Below are 16,173 nucleotides of genomic sequence, written 5' to 3' on the forward strand. Positions count from 1 at the left end.
TAATGTGAGCGGTTGATTTAAATATTTTTGCATCAAATCTGGGGCCTGATTGAGGGGAGGTGCAAAACGGGCACGAGTACTTCAGCTAATTAAATACAGAACAGAGAACAAACTGCAGCACAGTTAGAAAGTGGCACTGGGCCCTATTCTCCCAATTCTGCCCTCTGTAGAATGGGCCTATACTCTCTGGAGTTTAGAAGACTGTGAGGAGATCTCGTTGAAACATGTAAGATTCTGAGAGGGCTTGACAGGGTAAATGCTGGAGAATCTAGAACTAGAGGACATAGTCTCAGGATAAGGGGTCGGCCATTTAAGACTGAGATAAGGAGGAATTTCTTCACTCAGAGGGTTGTGAATCTTTGGAATTCTCTACCCCAGAGGGCTGTGGATGCTGAGTCATTGAATATATTCAAGACTGAGATAGATAGATTTCTGGACTCTAGGGGAATCAAGGGATGTGGAGATCGGGCGGGAAAGTTGAGTTGAGGTCGAAGATCAGATTGAACGGCGGAGCAGGCTCGAGGGGACAGATCTAGGGCCAAATTGGCCCTATTAAAAAATGCCTGAGGTATCAGAGGGTAGCCAGCACCCGTAGAACTGTGTCTCAACATGAGTCAGCACCTTCAGAGTGGAGAACAAAACAGAGGTGACCTCGGCCCGAAAGTTCCAATGGGCCGACTCTGCCCGTGGAAGTGGAGTGGGTGGGGGCAGTATATCTGTGCAAGTGAGGAATCCCACACCCCGTCTCAAATTACCAGGACGGGGGGAGCATGCACACACTCAGAGTGGGTGCGATCCACCGGCGGAGGCAATGAGGCCTGGAATGGGGGCAACAAAACGGTACATTTTAAAATCTCCAACACCGAGTGGGCGATGTTGTGATATCTTCCCCAGGGCCTCAGCTGGACTAACACCAGCTCACAACCGAAGCCTTACAGCAGACTGGGGGAAATCCCCGGGAAAGGCCTGGAACTCGCCACAAACACCCCCTTGATGTGGGTGGGGGTTGGTCGGGAGCATCGCCCCCCCCCCCCCCCCCCCCGTGTCCCCCCCCCCCTTCAAACACCACACAACCAGAATCTCTCCCAAGGATGCAAGTGTGGCAGAATCTTGGTGCAATCCGATTCTGTCGACTTTTCCGATCCCTCAACCAAAGCTCATCATCACTGACAGAATTTTGGGGCCCAAGTCAGTACTGGGTATCTTTTTGTCTTTAGCACTCCCGGTGCGGGTCCCCAGTGCAGGTCTCCTGGTGCAGGTCTTCCGGTGGAGGGCCCCTCGGAGCAGGTCTCCCCTGTGCAGGTCTCCTGGTGCAGGGCCCCCCAGTGCAGGTCTCCCCTGTGCAGGTCTCCTGGTGCAGGGCCCCCCAGTGCAGGTCTCCCCTGTGCAGGTCTCCTGGTGCAGGGCCCCCCAGTGCAGGTCTCCCCTGTGCAGGTCTCCTGGTGCAGGGCCCCCCGTGCAGGTATCCCGGTGCAGGGCCCCCTGGTGCAGGTCTCCCAGTGCAGGCCCCCTGGTGCAGGTCTCCTGGTGCAGGGTCCCCCATCCCGGTTCAGACACTCACCCAGTTCTCATCCACCTGAATTGCCGAAATGAACTTGTGGGGTGTAAAAGCTCTGTGCTGGGAGCACTAAAGAGGAAAATTAACCCCCACACCCCCTCCATATCCATAGGAACCTCCTGAGATTCCATCTGCACTCGTGAGATGAGCAGAAAATATCCATTTCATCAATTATTTACTGTTTTTTCCAACTTTTTAACCATAAAATACATAAATGGAAATAATGCTAAAAGACACAAACCCTTGGAGGACACAGTAGGATTTTGGCTAGAAAAATAAAACAGAGCACATTGACATTTTGGACTTTATTCAAAGAACATTGCACATATAAATGTTTAATTCCAAAGTATGATGTTCAGCACTTTAAATTCACAGAATCAGCTTGTACATACATGGTCCATGGTAGAAATTACACAGTGAGATTATTAGTTATCAGAGAGAAATTAAATATCAACCGATTAAATTATATAGTTTAAACAAACAAACAAGGGAGCAGACTACAATCAGTAGTAACCATGGTAACTAGTGCAACCATCATTGCCTTTTTCTCCATTTGATCCCATGTAGTTTGTTGAACAGCTCTGCTCTCTGCATTTATATTACTGAAAAGAGTCAAATAAGGCCACAGTGATTACATGAAAGAGTCACTTGATTTTTTAGGATTACTTTTCATATGCGTTCTTTCCTCCTGTTTCTAGTCCCATTGTGTCAAATAATCTACCCCAAGTACCACCTTAAAAAGGGTGCAGGAACAGAGAGACCTGGGGGTGTGTGTACACAAATCTTAGAAGGTGGCAGGACAAGTTGAGGAGGCTGTTAAAACAAGCTTACGGGATCCTGGGGTTTATTAACAGAGGCATAGAGTACAAAAGCAAGGAAGTTATGCTAAACCTTTATAAAACACTGGTTAGGTCTCAGCTGGAGCATTGTGTTCAGTTCTGGGCACCACACTTTAGGAAGGATGTCAAGGCCTTAGAGAGGGTGCAGAGGAGATTTACTAGAATGGTTCCAGGGATGAGGGACTTCAGTCATGTGGAGAGACTGGAGAAGCTGGGATTGTTCTCCTTAGAGCAGAGAAGGTTAAGGGGAGATTTAATAGAGGTGTTCAAAATCATAAAGGGTTTTGATAGAATAAATAAGGAGAAACTGTTTCCAGTGGCAGAAGGGTCGGGAACCAGAGGACACAGATTTAAAGTGATACGAGGAAACATTTTTTTACACAGCGAGTTGTTCTGATCTGGAATGCGCTGCCTGAAAGGGCGGTGGAAGCAGATTCAATTATAACTTTCAAAAGGGAATTGGATAAATACTTGAAGGGAAAAAATTTGCAGGGCTACGGGGAAAGAGCAGGGGGAATGGGACTAATTGGACAGCTCTTTCAAAGAGCTGGCACAGGCACGATGGGCCGAATGGCCTCCTCCTGTGCTGTATCATTCTATGATTCTATGAAGTGAGAGACTGGGGAGGTCTTCCTGTTTCCAGGTCTCGCTGCCCGTGCTGCACTTTATTCAGCCTGACAGGCACAGGGAAATTGGTTTCAGACACCATCCGATTTTCGGTCCGGGGAAAAGCTTGGTGTCTACAAGGGAATGAGAAAGAGGAGCCAGCATCGTCCCACTGCCCGTGTGCTGTGCCACAAGGACGATCAAAACGGTCACTTCCATCTTCAAATCTGAAACCTGGGGGGAGTGGTCATTTCCTCTTTGGGCATGGGCTGGAAAGCAGCGATTGCTGCCCGTTACAGGCCCTGCCCATTACACACCCTGCCCGTTACAGGCCCTGCCCATTACACACCCTGCCCGTTACAGGCCCTGCCCATTACACACCCTGCCTGTTACAGGCCCTGCCCATTACACACCCTGCCCGTTACAGGCCCTGCCCATTACACACCCTGCCCATTACACACCCTGCCCGTTACAGGCCCTGCCCATTACACACCCTGCCCATTACACACCCTGCCCGTTACAGGCCCTGCCCATTACACACCCTGCCCATTACACACCCTGCCCATTACACACCCTGCCCAATTTCCCTTTCCAATGACTCCAATGGCTGACGATCTCCAAACACCAGTTTTCTGCCAGCACCAAAAGTGAAAATTACCTCCTCAATCTCTTGAATTTAAAATATTATTAGTTCGACTTTGATATTGATATAACTATTATTGGATTACAGACTCTCAGTGACACGGGGAACTGAAGCAGCAATAACTGGAAACCACAGCAGGTGCAGTGGCAGAACTAACAGTTTCAATTGTTCCAGTTGAACTATAAAATTCTGTATCAACAAACACGTATAATAAAACCGAAATACTGTCCTTAAAACAAAAAGAAAATCAGTACAAAAGAAATTGGTATTAGATTCATCTCAACTAAAGAGTTCCATATTATATAATCTATTTGTTTAGTCCTGTAATTGAAGTTGGGGGAAGGAAGGTGATTTGTCACATTATAGTCCATTCTCACCGTTTACACCAAAAAAGGTTAATTCATTGGACACTGTGCTGTGAGGTTCCTCATTAAAATCATGCTCCTGCTTAATTCCCTCAAGATTAGTCGCAAAACGTACTTCAAATTCAGTTAAGCATGAACGAAGACACATGCTCAGCAAAAGCAAGTTCTAACTAGACTCGTCAATAATTGTTCCTGAACCCCAACTTTGAAATGGGCTCTCTTTACAAAATAGAAGTCCGTCCTTGAAAATTGTGGGCTAGGCTACAGATTGTTAGGGAGGCTCACAGTGAAACTCATTCCCGTTATGATGGACATATATCTGAATTGAAGTCATTTATATGTCGTTTTAAAGCGCTATATTGTATTGCAAAAATGTCTTGCAAGACAAAAAATCTGCCCAGGAGATTAGCAACATGGGGAAAATTAGTGCATCAGCTGTGATTTTCAATCATTGAATAGCTTCAGAAATGCAGTCCAGCTTGCTTCTTTGAAACTTCAAAAAACTGTTGTGAAAACTATGATGGGGGTTCGGTGCTCAATCGTGTTAATCTTACTTTTTGGAGTTTTCGTCTTGCAAGAGAGTTTTACACAATAAACACAGCTTTAAAGAATACATTTGAATGAGTGACACTCATTAATGCAGGCCAAAATAGTTTATTAAGAGAAACAGAAATAAAACTCTTCCCTGGAAGCCTTTTCTTTCTTGCCTTCTTTACATGCAGGTCTTCTAGCATTTAATTGTTTAGCGCACCCTCAAAAAGCCAGTCCCTCCATTCTCTGCGCTCTTGCAGGCTCAGTTACAAAGACAGACCCAGTAGGGGGGAGTCTTACCCTGTACAATGTGTTGCCAGGGTTACCGAGAGCATGCAGCAGCAACTCTACACCGCCGCATATTAAAATGGTACAGGGGACAAGAAACGCTCGAGCCTTTGTTAATCATTTTCATTTTGTTGTGCTGTTATCTTTGGGTTGTGGGATTTCTCATTTACATTTCTGTTCTCATTAGCTGCCGAGTCAGAATCGAGTTTAAAGCCGCCAAGTAAGCATTTGTTTAAAGAGGAGCAGATGCGAAGCTGACAATAAACACCTTTAGTGCACAAGACTTATTAACATTCTAAAACACCCCATACATTTGAAATGTATTTTTATCTGAAGAAAAGCTTTAGGCGTTGACACAGTGCCACAGCCAGGCGATGGTATACAGAATACTGTACAAATGGTAATGCATTAACTTCACAAGTGTAAAAGGCCAGTGATTGGCACAAGAACATTTTGAAGCTTCTGTTACAGCACCTGTAACAGGAAGAGAGAGAGGGACATTGCAGTGGTATCTTATTCGGTAGACATTAATGTTTAAAAGGAAAAGAATGGAAGAAAATAAAACAAAGATGAAGAAACAAAAATAATTGTTAAACGTAGCTGAAGCTCTTAAAGATCAAACTTTGTTGAAATGTCACCGATTGACCGTGGGCTCGGCCAGTTATCCATTGTCTCCGTGAGGTCACTGGTCATGGCAGCATTTGTTGGTGAAAGTTTTCATGTGATTAACGTGTGATTTTTATTTTAGCTATTATGAAATGACCAGATTGGAGGTGGAAAAGGCAGTGATACCAACATTAATGACCATGAAATAAATCTGCATATTAAATAATCAGAAATCAACAGATATGAATAGCAGAGGAGGTTTTTTTGTTTCCCACAGAGATGCTCCAGGATGAAACAGGCTTCAGCGACAGAAGCAGACGCTTAGATGCCTTCACAGTATAGATTCTTTTGATTCTGGATCCATGGTATTGGAGGCAGTGGGGACAGGCTCAGTGTAGGTGACCAGTGGAGATGTTTCTTCCTCTGAACTTGGGTTAGCCACAGCTTCAGCCTTCACCTCTGCTAGTTCCGTTTTCTCTGTGTCCAGTTCCTTCAGGCAGGTGTAATGAAGAATTGCTGCTCCCAGAGCATCTCCCTCCACATTAACCACAGTGCAGGTCCGGTCTCTGGTTCACAATCAGATTAATAATTCAGAACACAGTGGGAGATTTCTGCCCCCACCCCTCTCCCCCGATAGTGACGATTGCTCTACAAGCCGGAACCTTGAAAGTGGCTTTTCACTCTACGAGGGCCTGGATAGTAAGTGTCGACAGGCTTTTTATTTATAGGAGGAATCACCACTCAGCTCGAACATGTTATCATCCAAAGTCCACACACACACAGACACACATATACACACACATATACACACACAGACACACACACACACAGACACACATATACACACACAGACACACATATACACACACACAGACACACATATACATACAGACACACACACACACACACACAGACACAGATAAACACACAGACACACATACAAACATACATATACACACAGACACATACACAGAGACACACACAGACACACACACAGAGACACACACAGACACACACACAGAGACACACACAGACACACACACACGTGTATATATATATATATATATATATATAAATATTCCAGACGGGGCCACTGGATAGCAATCAGAAGCAGGAAAACTATCTGTTCTCAGGAACATAGGAACGGGAGGAGGTCATTCAGCCCCTCCAGCCTGTTCCACCGTTCAATTGGATTGCAGCTGATCGGGGCAATGCCAACACTTGTACAAACCCTACTACCACCCTGACTGAAATGACCAAACACAGCACAGACCCGGGGTCAAACCTGGGTCCTTCCTCTTTTGTGTAGGTCAGTTCTAAGTGGGTGGTATATTACACACGGACCATCAGGGAGTGAAAACACTGTTATTTAAAACATAAAGGGAGAGAATTTCTCTGCCTGAAATCTAGAAAGAACAGAGAAGAAATCTTCTTCCGAACTGCCAGCTCTATAAGTGGTGCTCCACACTTGTGTCCACTCGTGTCCATATTTTGGATGCCGCTTTGTCCTTGAGCCCATTGCTTCTATCTATTTTATTCGGCTCCTCTCAGGCCCTTCACTCCTTCCCTTCCTGCCGCCTGTCCGTGAGAGGAAATGTGCCCATTAGTGGGATGGTGAGGGCATCTTGTGTTTACTGATGGGGTCCTTTTACCCTAAGTTGTCCAGGATGGTATGGAGGTGAGTCATGCTACCAACATTATCTCAGCATCTTCATGGTCACTCATGCCTTCACTTACCTTGGCCAACCTGCTGTGGACATTAAAGCATTTCTGGTACTGAATAACCATTTGCCCAGGTGATTGAGTTTGCACTGACTGCCAGAGCCACCTCCCTCTAAACTCCTTTTCCTGAACCATCGTTCTCCGGGCGCCAAACAGCCTTTCTCTTCTTGCCCTTATCTCCACCAACATGACCTCCACTGCAGCTTCTAAAAATCCTGGGGCTCTGGCCACTGCAAACCCTCCTGGTGGTAATCCTCCTTCTGTCATTGTAATCCTGCTTCTGCCTCTCTCTCTCTCTCTCTCCCCTTCTCATCCACCTACAACGTTTCTGGCTCCTTAAGCTGCAGAAACCTTTTATCTGCTGCAGCTGGCCCTGATTTTGCTCCTTCCCTGCAGACAGACAATCACGCTGTAAACCCGCCCTGCAAAATAAGTGAGTCCCTCCCCCAGGGGAAATGTGATTAGGTGCCAGCGGAATCACCCAAAGTCACGTTGGGTCGATATCATATGTTAAAGGCGCTATATAAATGCAGGTTGTTCCTTAGTGGGACAGTCTCCATCTCCATTACATATCACGATTGTTTGGTGCAGGTTCTCTGCCCACGTATCACCCAATTTCTGGCGTTACCAGGGTGGGTGAAAGTTGTAAACTGTCTGAGAAGCCACTCTATCTGCTCTCTGCCAGTTACAGGAATTCCCAACCAAAGTAACACTGGCCTGTAAATATCTCCGCCCAAATATGGGCAGGCCTGTTCACAATATATTAATGGGGAGAAGATGTTACACAAAGTGTGTCTCATCACTTGCATCACAGCAAAGCTGGACAGCAGCATATTCTGAGCGTCCAGCGTTGCCCGACAGGTGGAAAGGGATTTAAAGTTTAACCCCCCGCCTGCCTGCCGTAGCAACATGGAATTTAAATCGTGAGCTGATTGATTGCAGTCCCAAAGGCCATGAATTTTGAAATTTTTTAAAAGGAGTGGGTACCCGAGAGGCAGCTGGTCCCACCCCACTGAGTCAGGACCAGGAGCCTGAGAGAGATAGATTCCTGACCCCCCCCACCTCCCCCCCAAAACACGACGCAGGATCCCTGCTCTAGGCAGGAAAAGAGCCAATATCCCCCTGAAATTAGTTTAATGGGCGAGGCCTTGAGAAATTCACTGGGCTCAGTGCAAGGCCAAACAAGCTAAGCTCATTCCCTCCCACAGCTCCATTGGGAATATCACTCGCGATTAAATCTCTATGCATTTCTGTCTACAAAACATTCCTGAGTCTTTATTGCATTTTATCCCACTCCAACTTTCCAGTATAACTTCTTTAGTTGAGGGTTATAGATTTAGATTAGTGCTCCCATCATCTGACTATTAACAGCACATACAATATATAAAATAGTGTGGGGGCAGATACCCGGCAGGCCGACTGTTAAAATGCCCCCAGTTATTTAGCCTCCCTGATCCTACCATCCGCCATTTTAACCTGCTCTCCTGAGCAGGCAGTAAGGGCGCCTCCTAAAGCTGGCGGGGTCCTTCTTTACGTATGCATGTCGTGTCCTGATGACGTCATCTGGACCCGAATGCAATTTTAACTCATGGGTGATTGGGGAACCCACCGCACTTTTCCCGTCAGGCTAACCCAGGACAGAAGATGATCGGCCCCCGTGTTTTGCTTTCCTTTGTGGGGCCAGTAGGAGAAGGACTGCCCAATCCTTCCCTTCTCATCCCAGCCCAGCTCTGCCCAGCCCTTCCCTCCCCAATCCTTCCCTGGCCTTCCTCCTTCCCTGGGCGCGAGACCCCAGCGAGATGCTCCCAGACCCCGTCCCCTCGATCTACCTGGTATCAGCGGGCCGCGAGATTTCCCGCCATTCAAACCACTCTTCTCACATTGCCACTGAAGTTGAGTAGAGACGAGCACTTTTATCAAATTAGCTCAGACCTGAGCTTCACTGAGTTCAATTTCAACCAAATCCTGTCTCTTCCCAGAATACGGGCAAATCCCTGGTTTCCAACCATTCCTAGTGGCACGGGTTAATAAGTGGAAACTGAAGCAAAAGTCCAAAACACAGCCAAATGAATAATTCAACATTGAAATATTATATAAATTGTTGAAACAAAAAAGTAGAATTTGGAGTGGAGTTGGGATCTGGGTCACTTACACAATCCAGTCAACTGCTAATATGAGGGAGAGGTCGTTGGTGGGAAGTCCAACAGCTTCCAGAATAATTGCTATTGTGAGAACTCCTCCAGCTGGAATTCCCGCTGCTCCGACACTGGAAGCTGTAGCTGTCACACTGTAATCAGGGCAAACGGCACATCAGTAATGACATCGCTCATCTACCTCTTCAATACATTAATTATTGATAACACTGGCTAGAATTTAGCATAGCAACAATAACAACAATTTGCATTTTTATAGCGCCTTTAACGTAGTGAAACCTCCCAAGGCGCTTCACAGGAGTGATTATCAGACAAAATTTGACACCGAGCCACATAAGGAGATATTAGGACAGGTGACCAAAAGCTTGGTCAAAGAAGTGGGTTTTAAAGGAGGAGAGGTGGAGAGGCGGAGAGGTTTAGCCTGTATTGCTCCAGCATCCTTTCTAGTAAGCTGGTGAAGGGGTAGTATTGATAGCTTTCATGGAGACTTCTACCCCTCTTACACTCAGCTCAGTAAGAGCTGATAGTTATAGAATCATAGAAGTTACAACATGGAAACAGGCCCTTCGGCCCAACATGTCCATGTCGCCCAGTTTATACCACTAAGCTAGTCCCAATTTTGTGGGGAATAAGACAACAATGTTTTTTGTTTTAACTCATGTTAACTTATTTCTGTAAAGACTAGCTCCAGTTTACAAAGGGGTCACCACCCAACATCTTTGTCTTAACATTCCAAAAGCCTGTAGTCACTGGAGGCCTGGGTGAGTGGGAATGTTAATGAACTATCCCAAAGGGAAATGGGACAGCCATCAAACTGTTTACTTTTGCTATTTGCATCAGTTTTGAGACAATGGAGAGCTGTTGAGTATTTTGTATATCAGTTTACATGCTGATGCCAGAATAGTTTCCATTCAATGCGTGCGGACAGGGAACTTAGCTGAACAGACACTATAGTTGCCATGAGCTTCCATAATTTGGGTGGGGAGGGGTCCTGTGTTTCATCCCTAGATTGTCTTTGTTTACTCTCGTCTCCCATCTGCAAGTATAGTCTGGGACAATGAGAGAAACAGGAAGATCTCTCTCTCTCTCTCTCTCTCTCTCTCTCAGTATTCAGGGAGATTGAGAGACTCCAATCCTCGATATGAACATATAGAGCCAGTAACAGAAGATGTCAGGTACGAGTCCACTCAGAGACAGCTGATTTGTACATGTGTTTAGCCCGTAACAGGGGCTAAGTTGCATATTTATTATTGTTTATGATACAAATCACCCGAGTTAAAATCGACCTTTTATTCTCTGGGAGGAGTCTGGGGACATGCCCCTCCCTCAGGAAATCTTGATTTTTTTTTAAAACACTTTTTTGGTGCCTTTTCTACCATTTTTGAAGTTTACTCGACTATTCCAATGCTCTCCTGGCCGTCCTCCAACCTTGCACCCTCCGTAAACTGAAGCTCATCCAAAACTCTGCTGCCCGTATCCCAACTCGCACCAAGTCCCGTTCTCCCATCACCCCTGTGCTCGCTGACCTACATTGGCTCCCGGTCCAGGAACGCCTAGATTTTAAAATTCTCATCCTTGTTTTCAAATCCATCCGTGGCCTCGCCCCTCCCTATCTCTGTAACCTCCTCCAGCCCTACAACCCTCCGAGATCTCTGCGCTCCTCCAATTCTGGCTTCCTGCGCATCCCTGATTTTAATCGCTCCACCATTGGCGGCCGTGCCTTCAGCTGCCTAGGCCCTGAGCTCTGGAATTCCCTCCCTAAACCTCTCCGCCTCTCTCTCCTCCTTTAAGACGCTCCTTAAAACTTACCTCTTTGAACAAGCTTTTGGTCACCTGTCCTAATATCTCCTTATGTGGCTCGGTGTCAAATTTTGTTTGATAGTCGCTCCTGTGAAGCGCCTTGGGACATTTTACTACGTTAAAGGCGCTATATAAATGCAAGCTGTTGTTGTGAATAGTAATTCTTATCCTTGCCTGTTTTTTTCCATTGTTTCGGTGTACTTTCTTTTTTCTGGAGGTGAAAAGAACTCAGACAGACTTGGTGAACGGTAACAGTGGGAGGAGAGGGCACTCCACAATCGTAACCGTGCTGACGAGTAGCAGCAGCATTAAAATTAATTGATCCAAATTTCCCAAACTCTAGGAAGTTGCAATGATTAATGGACTTTTTCTCTCAAACACACAAAATTTCAGTCTTTGACTTAACTGCAAACACAAGTTAAGCAGGCCAAACCCAGCACTCAGCAAATTCTGGCAAAATAGGAAAGGGTTTTGTTTGAAGTGGAGGTGAGCCACAGTGTAAATTGCCTGAAGCACTGAAGCTGCTGATGTTATTTTGTTGCCTGTGAGCTACTGAACTGAGGCTGGTATTATCTGACCTTATTTTTCAGATGAGAGATTAGCTGAGTTAGACGTCGCCCTTAGTTTTGATTAATGACCAGTACTGAAAACATGTGTTGAGAACTGCTTGTGGAGACAAACACTGAACAAATACAGGGATGGCTTTTCAGACAAATGAGGCGAGGTTATTTCAAATTCTTCTCTCATTTTATTCTGCTTTCCGTGAGTCCATGTCAGAGCAGCTTTGCTCCACTTACAGATTCCCCCTCATGCCTGATACAAGCAGCTATTCATCTCCCATCACAAAGACCGTCTACTTCCACCTCTGTAACATCGCCCATCTCAGCCCGTGTGAAATCTCGATCCGTGTCTTTGCCTCCTCCAGACTCAACTAATTGAACAGGCTGGGGCTCTTCTCTCTAGAAAAGAGAAGGCTGAGGGGTGACCTGATCGAGGTCTTTAAGATTATGAAAGGGTTTGATAGGGTAGACGTAGAGAAAATGTTTCCACCTGCGAGGGAGACCAGAACTAGGAGCCATAAATATAAGATAGACACTAATAAATCCAATAGGGAATTCAGGAGAAACTTCTTTACCCAGAGAGTGGTGAGAATGTGGAACTCGCTCCCACAAGGAGTAGTTGAGGTGAATAGTGTAGATACATTTAAGGGGAAGCTGGATAAACACATGAGGGAGAAAGGAATAAAGGATATGCTGATAGGATGAGATGAAGTAGGGAGGGAGGAGGCTCGTGTGGAGCATAAACACTGGCATAGACCAGTTGGGCCGAATGGCCTGTTTCTGTGCTGTACATTCTATGTAATTCTATTCCAATGCTCTCCTGGTCACAGCCCCCTTGCATCTGTTCCACCACTCAGATACCATTCAACTCTATTTCAGTTGGATTTACTTAGAAACTGTTTCGATTCGTTTTCTAAAGGAGAAAACTGGGAATAGGAGAGCCAACAAGCAGGGAAGCAAGTGTTTGCCTTGAGACAGACAGAAAGTGGGATTTATCACTTTTAACAAAGCTATTACTCAAAAATGTCAGAACTCCACATGGTCTAACAACACTGCTGTTGTGCGAGCACCAAATAGACCCCAAGGTGATGATACAACCTCTTCAATCATTGGGACCAGAAATCTCCCTCCTGTAGTTAATGAAGCTCCCAATAACCTTAATGATTCTAAATGCATGTGTCAGTAATGGGAAACCAGGTTTCTAATTTATGTCTATTTTTGTGATCAAAGTGCAACTTGATATCCTGGCACTTTTAAAGTCCATGTTTCTTGAATGACATCAAGCCTCACTTTGGAGAGTTTATTTCCCACCTTCCTGTAATCTTCTCCCCATCTCTATTCTCCTGGGAAGGTGCCTCACACACGCCAGAAACGGACCTCTTAACTACTCTATTATTATTCACACGTGAGACAGAACAGCAAGTGTTTTATCCAGCTGTACGGGCCCTCAAATTCCAGTCCTGTCCTTTTCTCAAGCCCACACATGAGAGGCGATTCTGCCATCTGGCACTCCCAGTGAGGAGCCACGGAGGGCAGTTACAGTCCCCCCATCACTGCCTGTCTGAAACCACTGACTCAGCAACCAGCCAGCGACTGAACCTGGGACCTGACAGGTATGTGTGGCCCAGGTATGTACATCACAGCAGAGCACACCCCCCACCACACCCCACCCCTCACTTGCCCCACCCCTCACCCCACCCCAGGAGGATGGAGTTAAGGGATATTGGTGAGGTGGGGGAAAGAATCAAAAAAGTGAGACGTCCTGACAGCATCGGGCCTCCCGGTCAGTTCTCCACTATATTAAAAAAAGGATAAAATGTGAACATGACACTTACATCACAGTAAAGATCTGTCCTGCGTCTAAGGAGACCCCATTCAAGTGAGCGATAAAGACAGCAGCAACACTCTGGAATATGGCAGCTCCGTCCATGTTCACTGTCGCTCCAATGGGAAGGACAAACCTGGAAATCCTTTTATCGATTCCATTGTTTTCTTCAACACACTTGATCATCGAAGGAAGCGTCGCAGAGCTGGAATATGTAATTGGGAGAAAGAGTGAAATATAAAACTTACAAATGTTTACGCTCTGTGGGAGCCAATGATAACACGGAACCCACAAGACTGGCCTCCAGCTTGTGATCTGTCACATCTTATATACTTGCAGTGAAATATTTTAGTTTTCCACAACTTAAATTACATAATGTGGCTACAAGAACATAAACTATTTGATCTGGGAGTGAGCTTAGCGGTTTATTTTTTTCCTTAATTTTTCTCCTAAAGGCGGTGAGTCCCTGAGATTCGATTCCGTGCTATGACCAAAGGGCCATCCGTTTCTTTGCCAATTCTCTCCCCTTTTCCTCCTCCTTTCCCGGACACAGTGACTTGTGCTGGGCTATTGTTCCACATGCTCTGAATACACCTCTCAGGCGGTCATTCTTGGTGTGTGAGCCTAGACAGTGAGGGTTGACAGGCATGTTGAACTATGGGAGACCTCAGAGCCAAGCCCAATCCTGTCCCCATCGGCCAATCGAACATTGTCCGGCATCGGTCACTGGGACAATGCTGGCTGACCTTTCCCATCCCTGGCCCGGGGGGGGGTGTCTGGAGGTAGGACCCTCCACTGCCACCTAGGCTATGACCAGCACAGGCCTGGATTTCCTCCTGGACCCACCTGGACTGTAGTTGTCCAGGGTCATTGGGGAAGTGAGGCCATTGTTCATGTGTGAGCCAACTAGTGGCCATAAATATAAGATAGTCGCTAATAAATCCAATAGGGAATTCCGGAGAAACTTCTTTACCCAGAGAGTGGTGAGAATGTGGAACTCACTCCCACAAGGAGTGGTTGAGGCGAATAGTGTCGATGCATTTAAGGGGAAGCTCAATAAACACATGAGGGAGAAACAAATAGAAGGATATGCTGATAGGGTGAGATGAAGTAGGGAGGGAGGAGCATAAACAGCAGCGTGGACCAGTTGGGCAAAATGACCTGTTTTTGTGCTGTACATTCTATGTCATTCTATGTAAAGACAGCAAATGTTGGCAGACTGTTTGACTGTGGAGGCATCACAGCTGCGACTGATTCTATTCTCATCTGACATCCTCGCACATTAATTTTCCAAAAGATGGTGATCAGGAGTTGGAATCCAAGCCGGGTAACTCAGTCAGCTGAGCAAAACTGAAGGATTAAACTGCAACCTCAGCACGGATCAGGGAGTGACCCTGGGACCGTTCAGGGACCATTACCCACTGAGCTAAAAGGGGAGCCCTAGTTCAGTTGTTTAAAGGGCTGCGGAGTGGTAAATCTCCCATTGTTCCCACTCGTGTTTGCTCAGCAGTGAGCCCTGCAGGAAGTGCATGTGTAAGGGCATTGGGTGAGAACAGGTTCAGAATTAGTCGTGGAACTCCATGGACATTCTCTCCTTTTCTTCCTATCACACCCCGGGCACCAGCACACACCTCACCCTCTTAAAGCAACACTTGTGCAATTAACCAGCTCTCCCGCTCCACCCGATACACATTCAATCTCATAACAAACTCTGCAGACCACATGCTACCCCCCCACTCCCAATACCCCATCTTCCTCAACCCCATTGGCTTCCTGTCCCCCAACAAATTGATTTCAAAATCTTGTCCTTATCTTCAAATCCCTCTATGGCCTGGCTCCACCCTAACTCTGCAATCTTCTCCGCCCCTGTGTTGCTACACACACCCTCCTCTCTAATGTCCCTGGTCTACTGTAGAATCATCTTCACCCCTTCTCCTGCTGCATCATTGGACTGGCCTGCACAATTCCCCTGCATTCTACAACTCTCTCCCTAACCTTCCTTGTCCTTCCTCCTCACTCTCCCCCTTCAAAGGTCTCCTCTTCACCTCCCCATCACCTCTCCTAACTTCTCTCTTACTTGGTGCTGACTGCTACTTGATGTTTGGTCCTATGAAAGTTGATAAATAACTGTGAGTAATTATTGTTGTTCAATAAGGCAAACAAAAAAGCAAAGACGGCTATAATGGAAAAAATAAGACAAGTAGAATAATAATGAAGTAGAAACAAAAAGTGTTAGTTTTGATTCTCCAATGATAGCCCCCACCCCACCAAACCACTGGCTTCAATTTCCTCCTCTCCTTGGCCACATTTTCCAAATTCCCTTCCACCTGACTTGATGGTGATGGAGGAGTGAGGGATATGAGGTTACAGATTGTGCTGGAATACAATTCTGCTGTTGCTGATGGCCCACAGCTCCTCATGGATGCCCAGTTTTGAGATTCTACATCTGTTCTGAATCTATCCCATTTAGCACGGTGTTAGTGCCACATGACACGATGGATGGTGTCCTCAGTGAGAAGACGGGGCTTGGTCTCCACGAGGACTGTGCGGTGGTCACTCCTACCAATACTGTCATGGACAGATGCATCTGCGACAGGTTGATTGGTGAGGATGAGGTCAAGTAGGTTGTAAGAATATTGGGAATAGGGACAAATTGATACCTTTCTCTTAATGCCAT

At 46.1% G+C, this 16,173-nt stretch overlaps 1 protein-coding gene across 1 annotated transcript in view; it reads right to left on the minus strand.

Moving 5' to 3' along the window:
- Positions 1-1,848: 1,848 nt before the first annotated feature.
- Positions 1,849-16,173, minus strand: part of slc1a4 (solute carrier family 1 member 4) — a 42,001-nt gene continuing 27,676 nt past the window's right edge. Inside the window, exons 6-8 of the mRNA XM_067989508.1 lie at positions 13,507-13,701; positions 9,311-9,445; positions 1,849-6,002 (exon numbers count right to left, since the gene is read on the minus strand). Coding sequence (XP_067845609.1) covers positions 5,768-6,002; positions 9,311-9,445; positions 13,507-13,701 — 565 coding nt within the window. The 3' untranslated portion in view covers positions 1,849-5,767. The remainder of the gene's footprint in view (positions 6,003-9,310; positions 9,446-13,506; positions 13,702-16,173) is intronic.

Source organism: Heptranchias perlo, chromosome 8 (genome assembly GCF_035084215.1).
Source record: "Heptranchias perlo isolate sHepPer1 chromosome 8, sHepPer1.hap1, whole genome shotgun sequence".
Lineage (NCBI taxonomy): Eukaryota > Metazoa > Chordata > Chondrichthyes > Hexanchiformes > Hexanchidae > Heptranchias > Heptranchias perlo.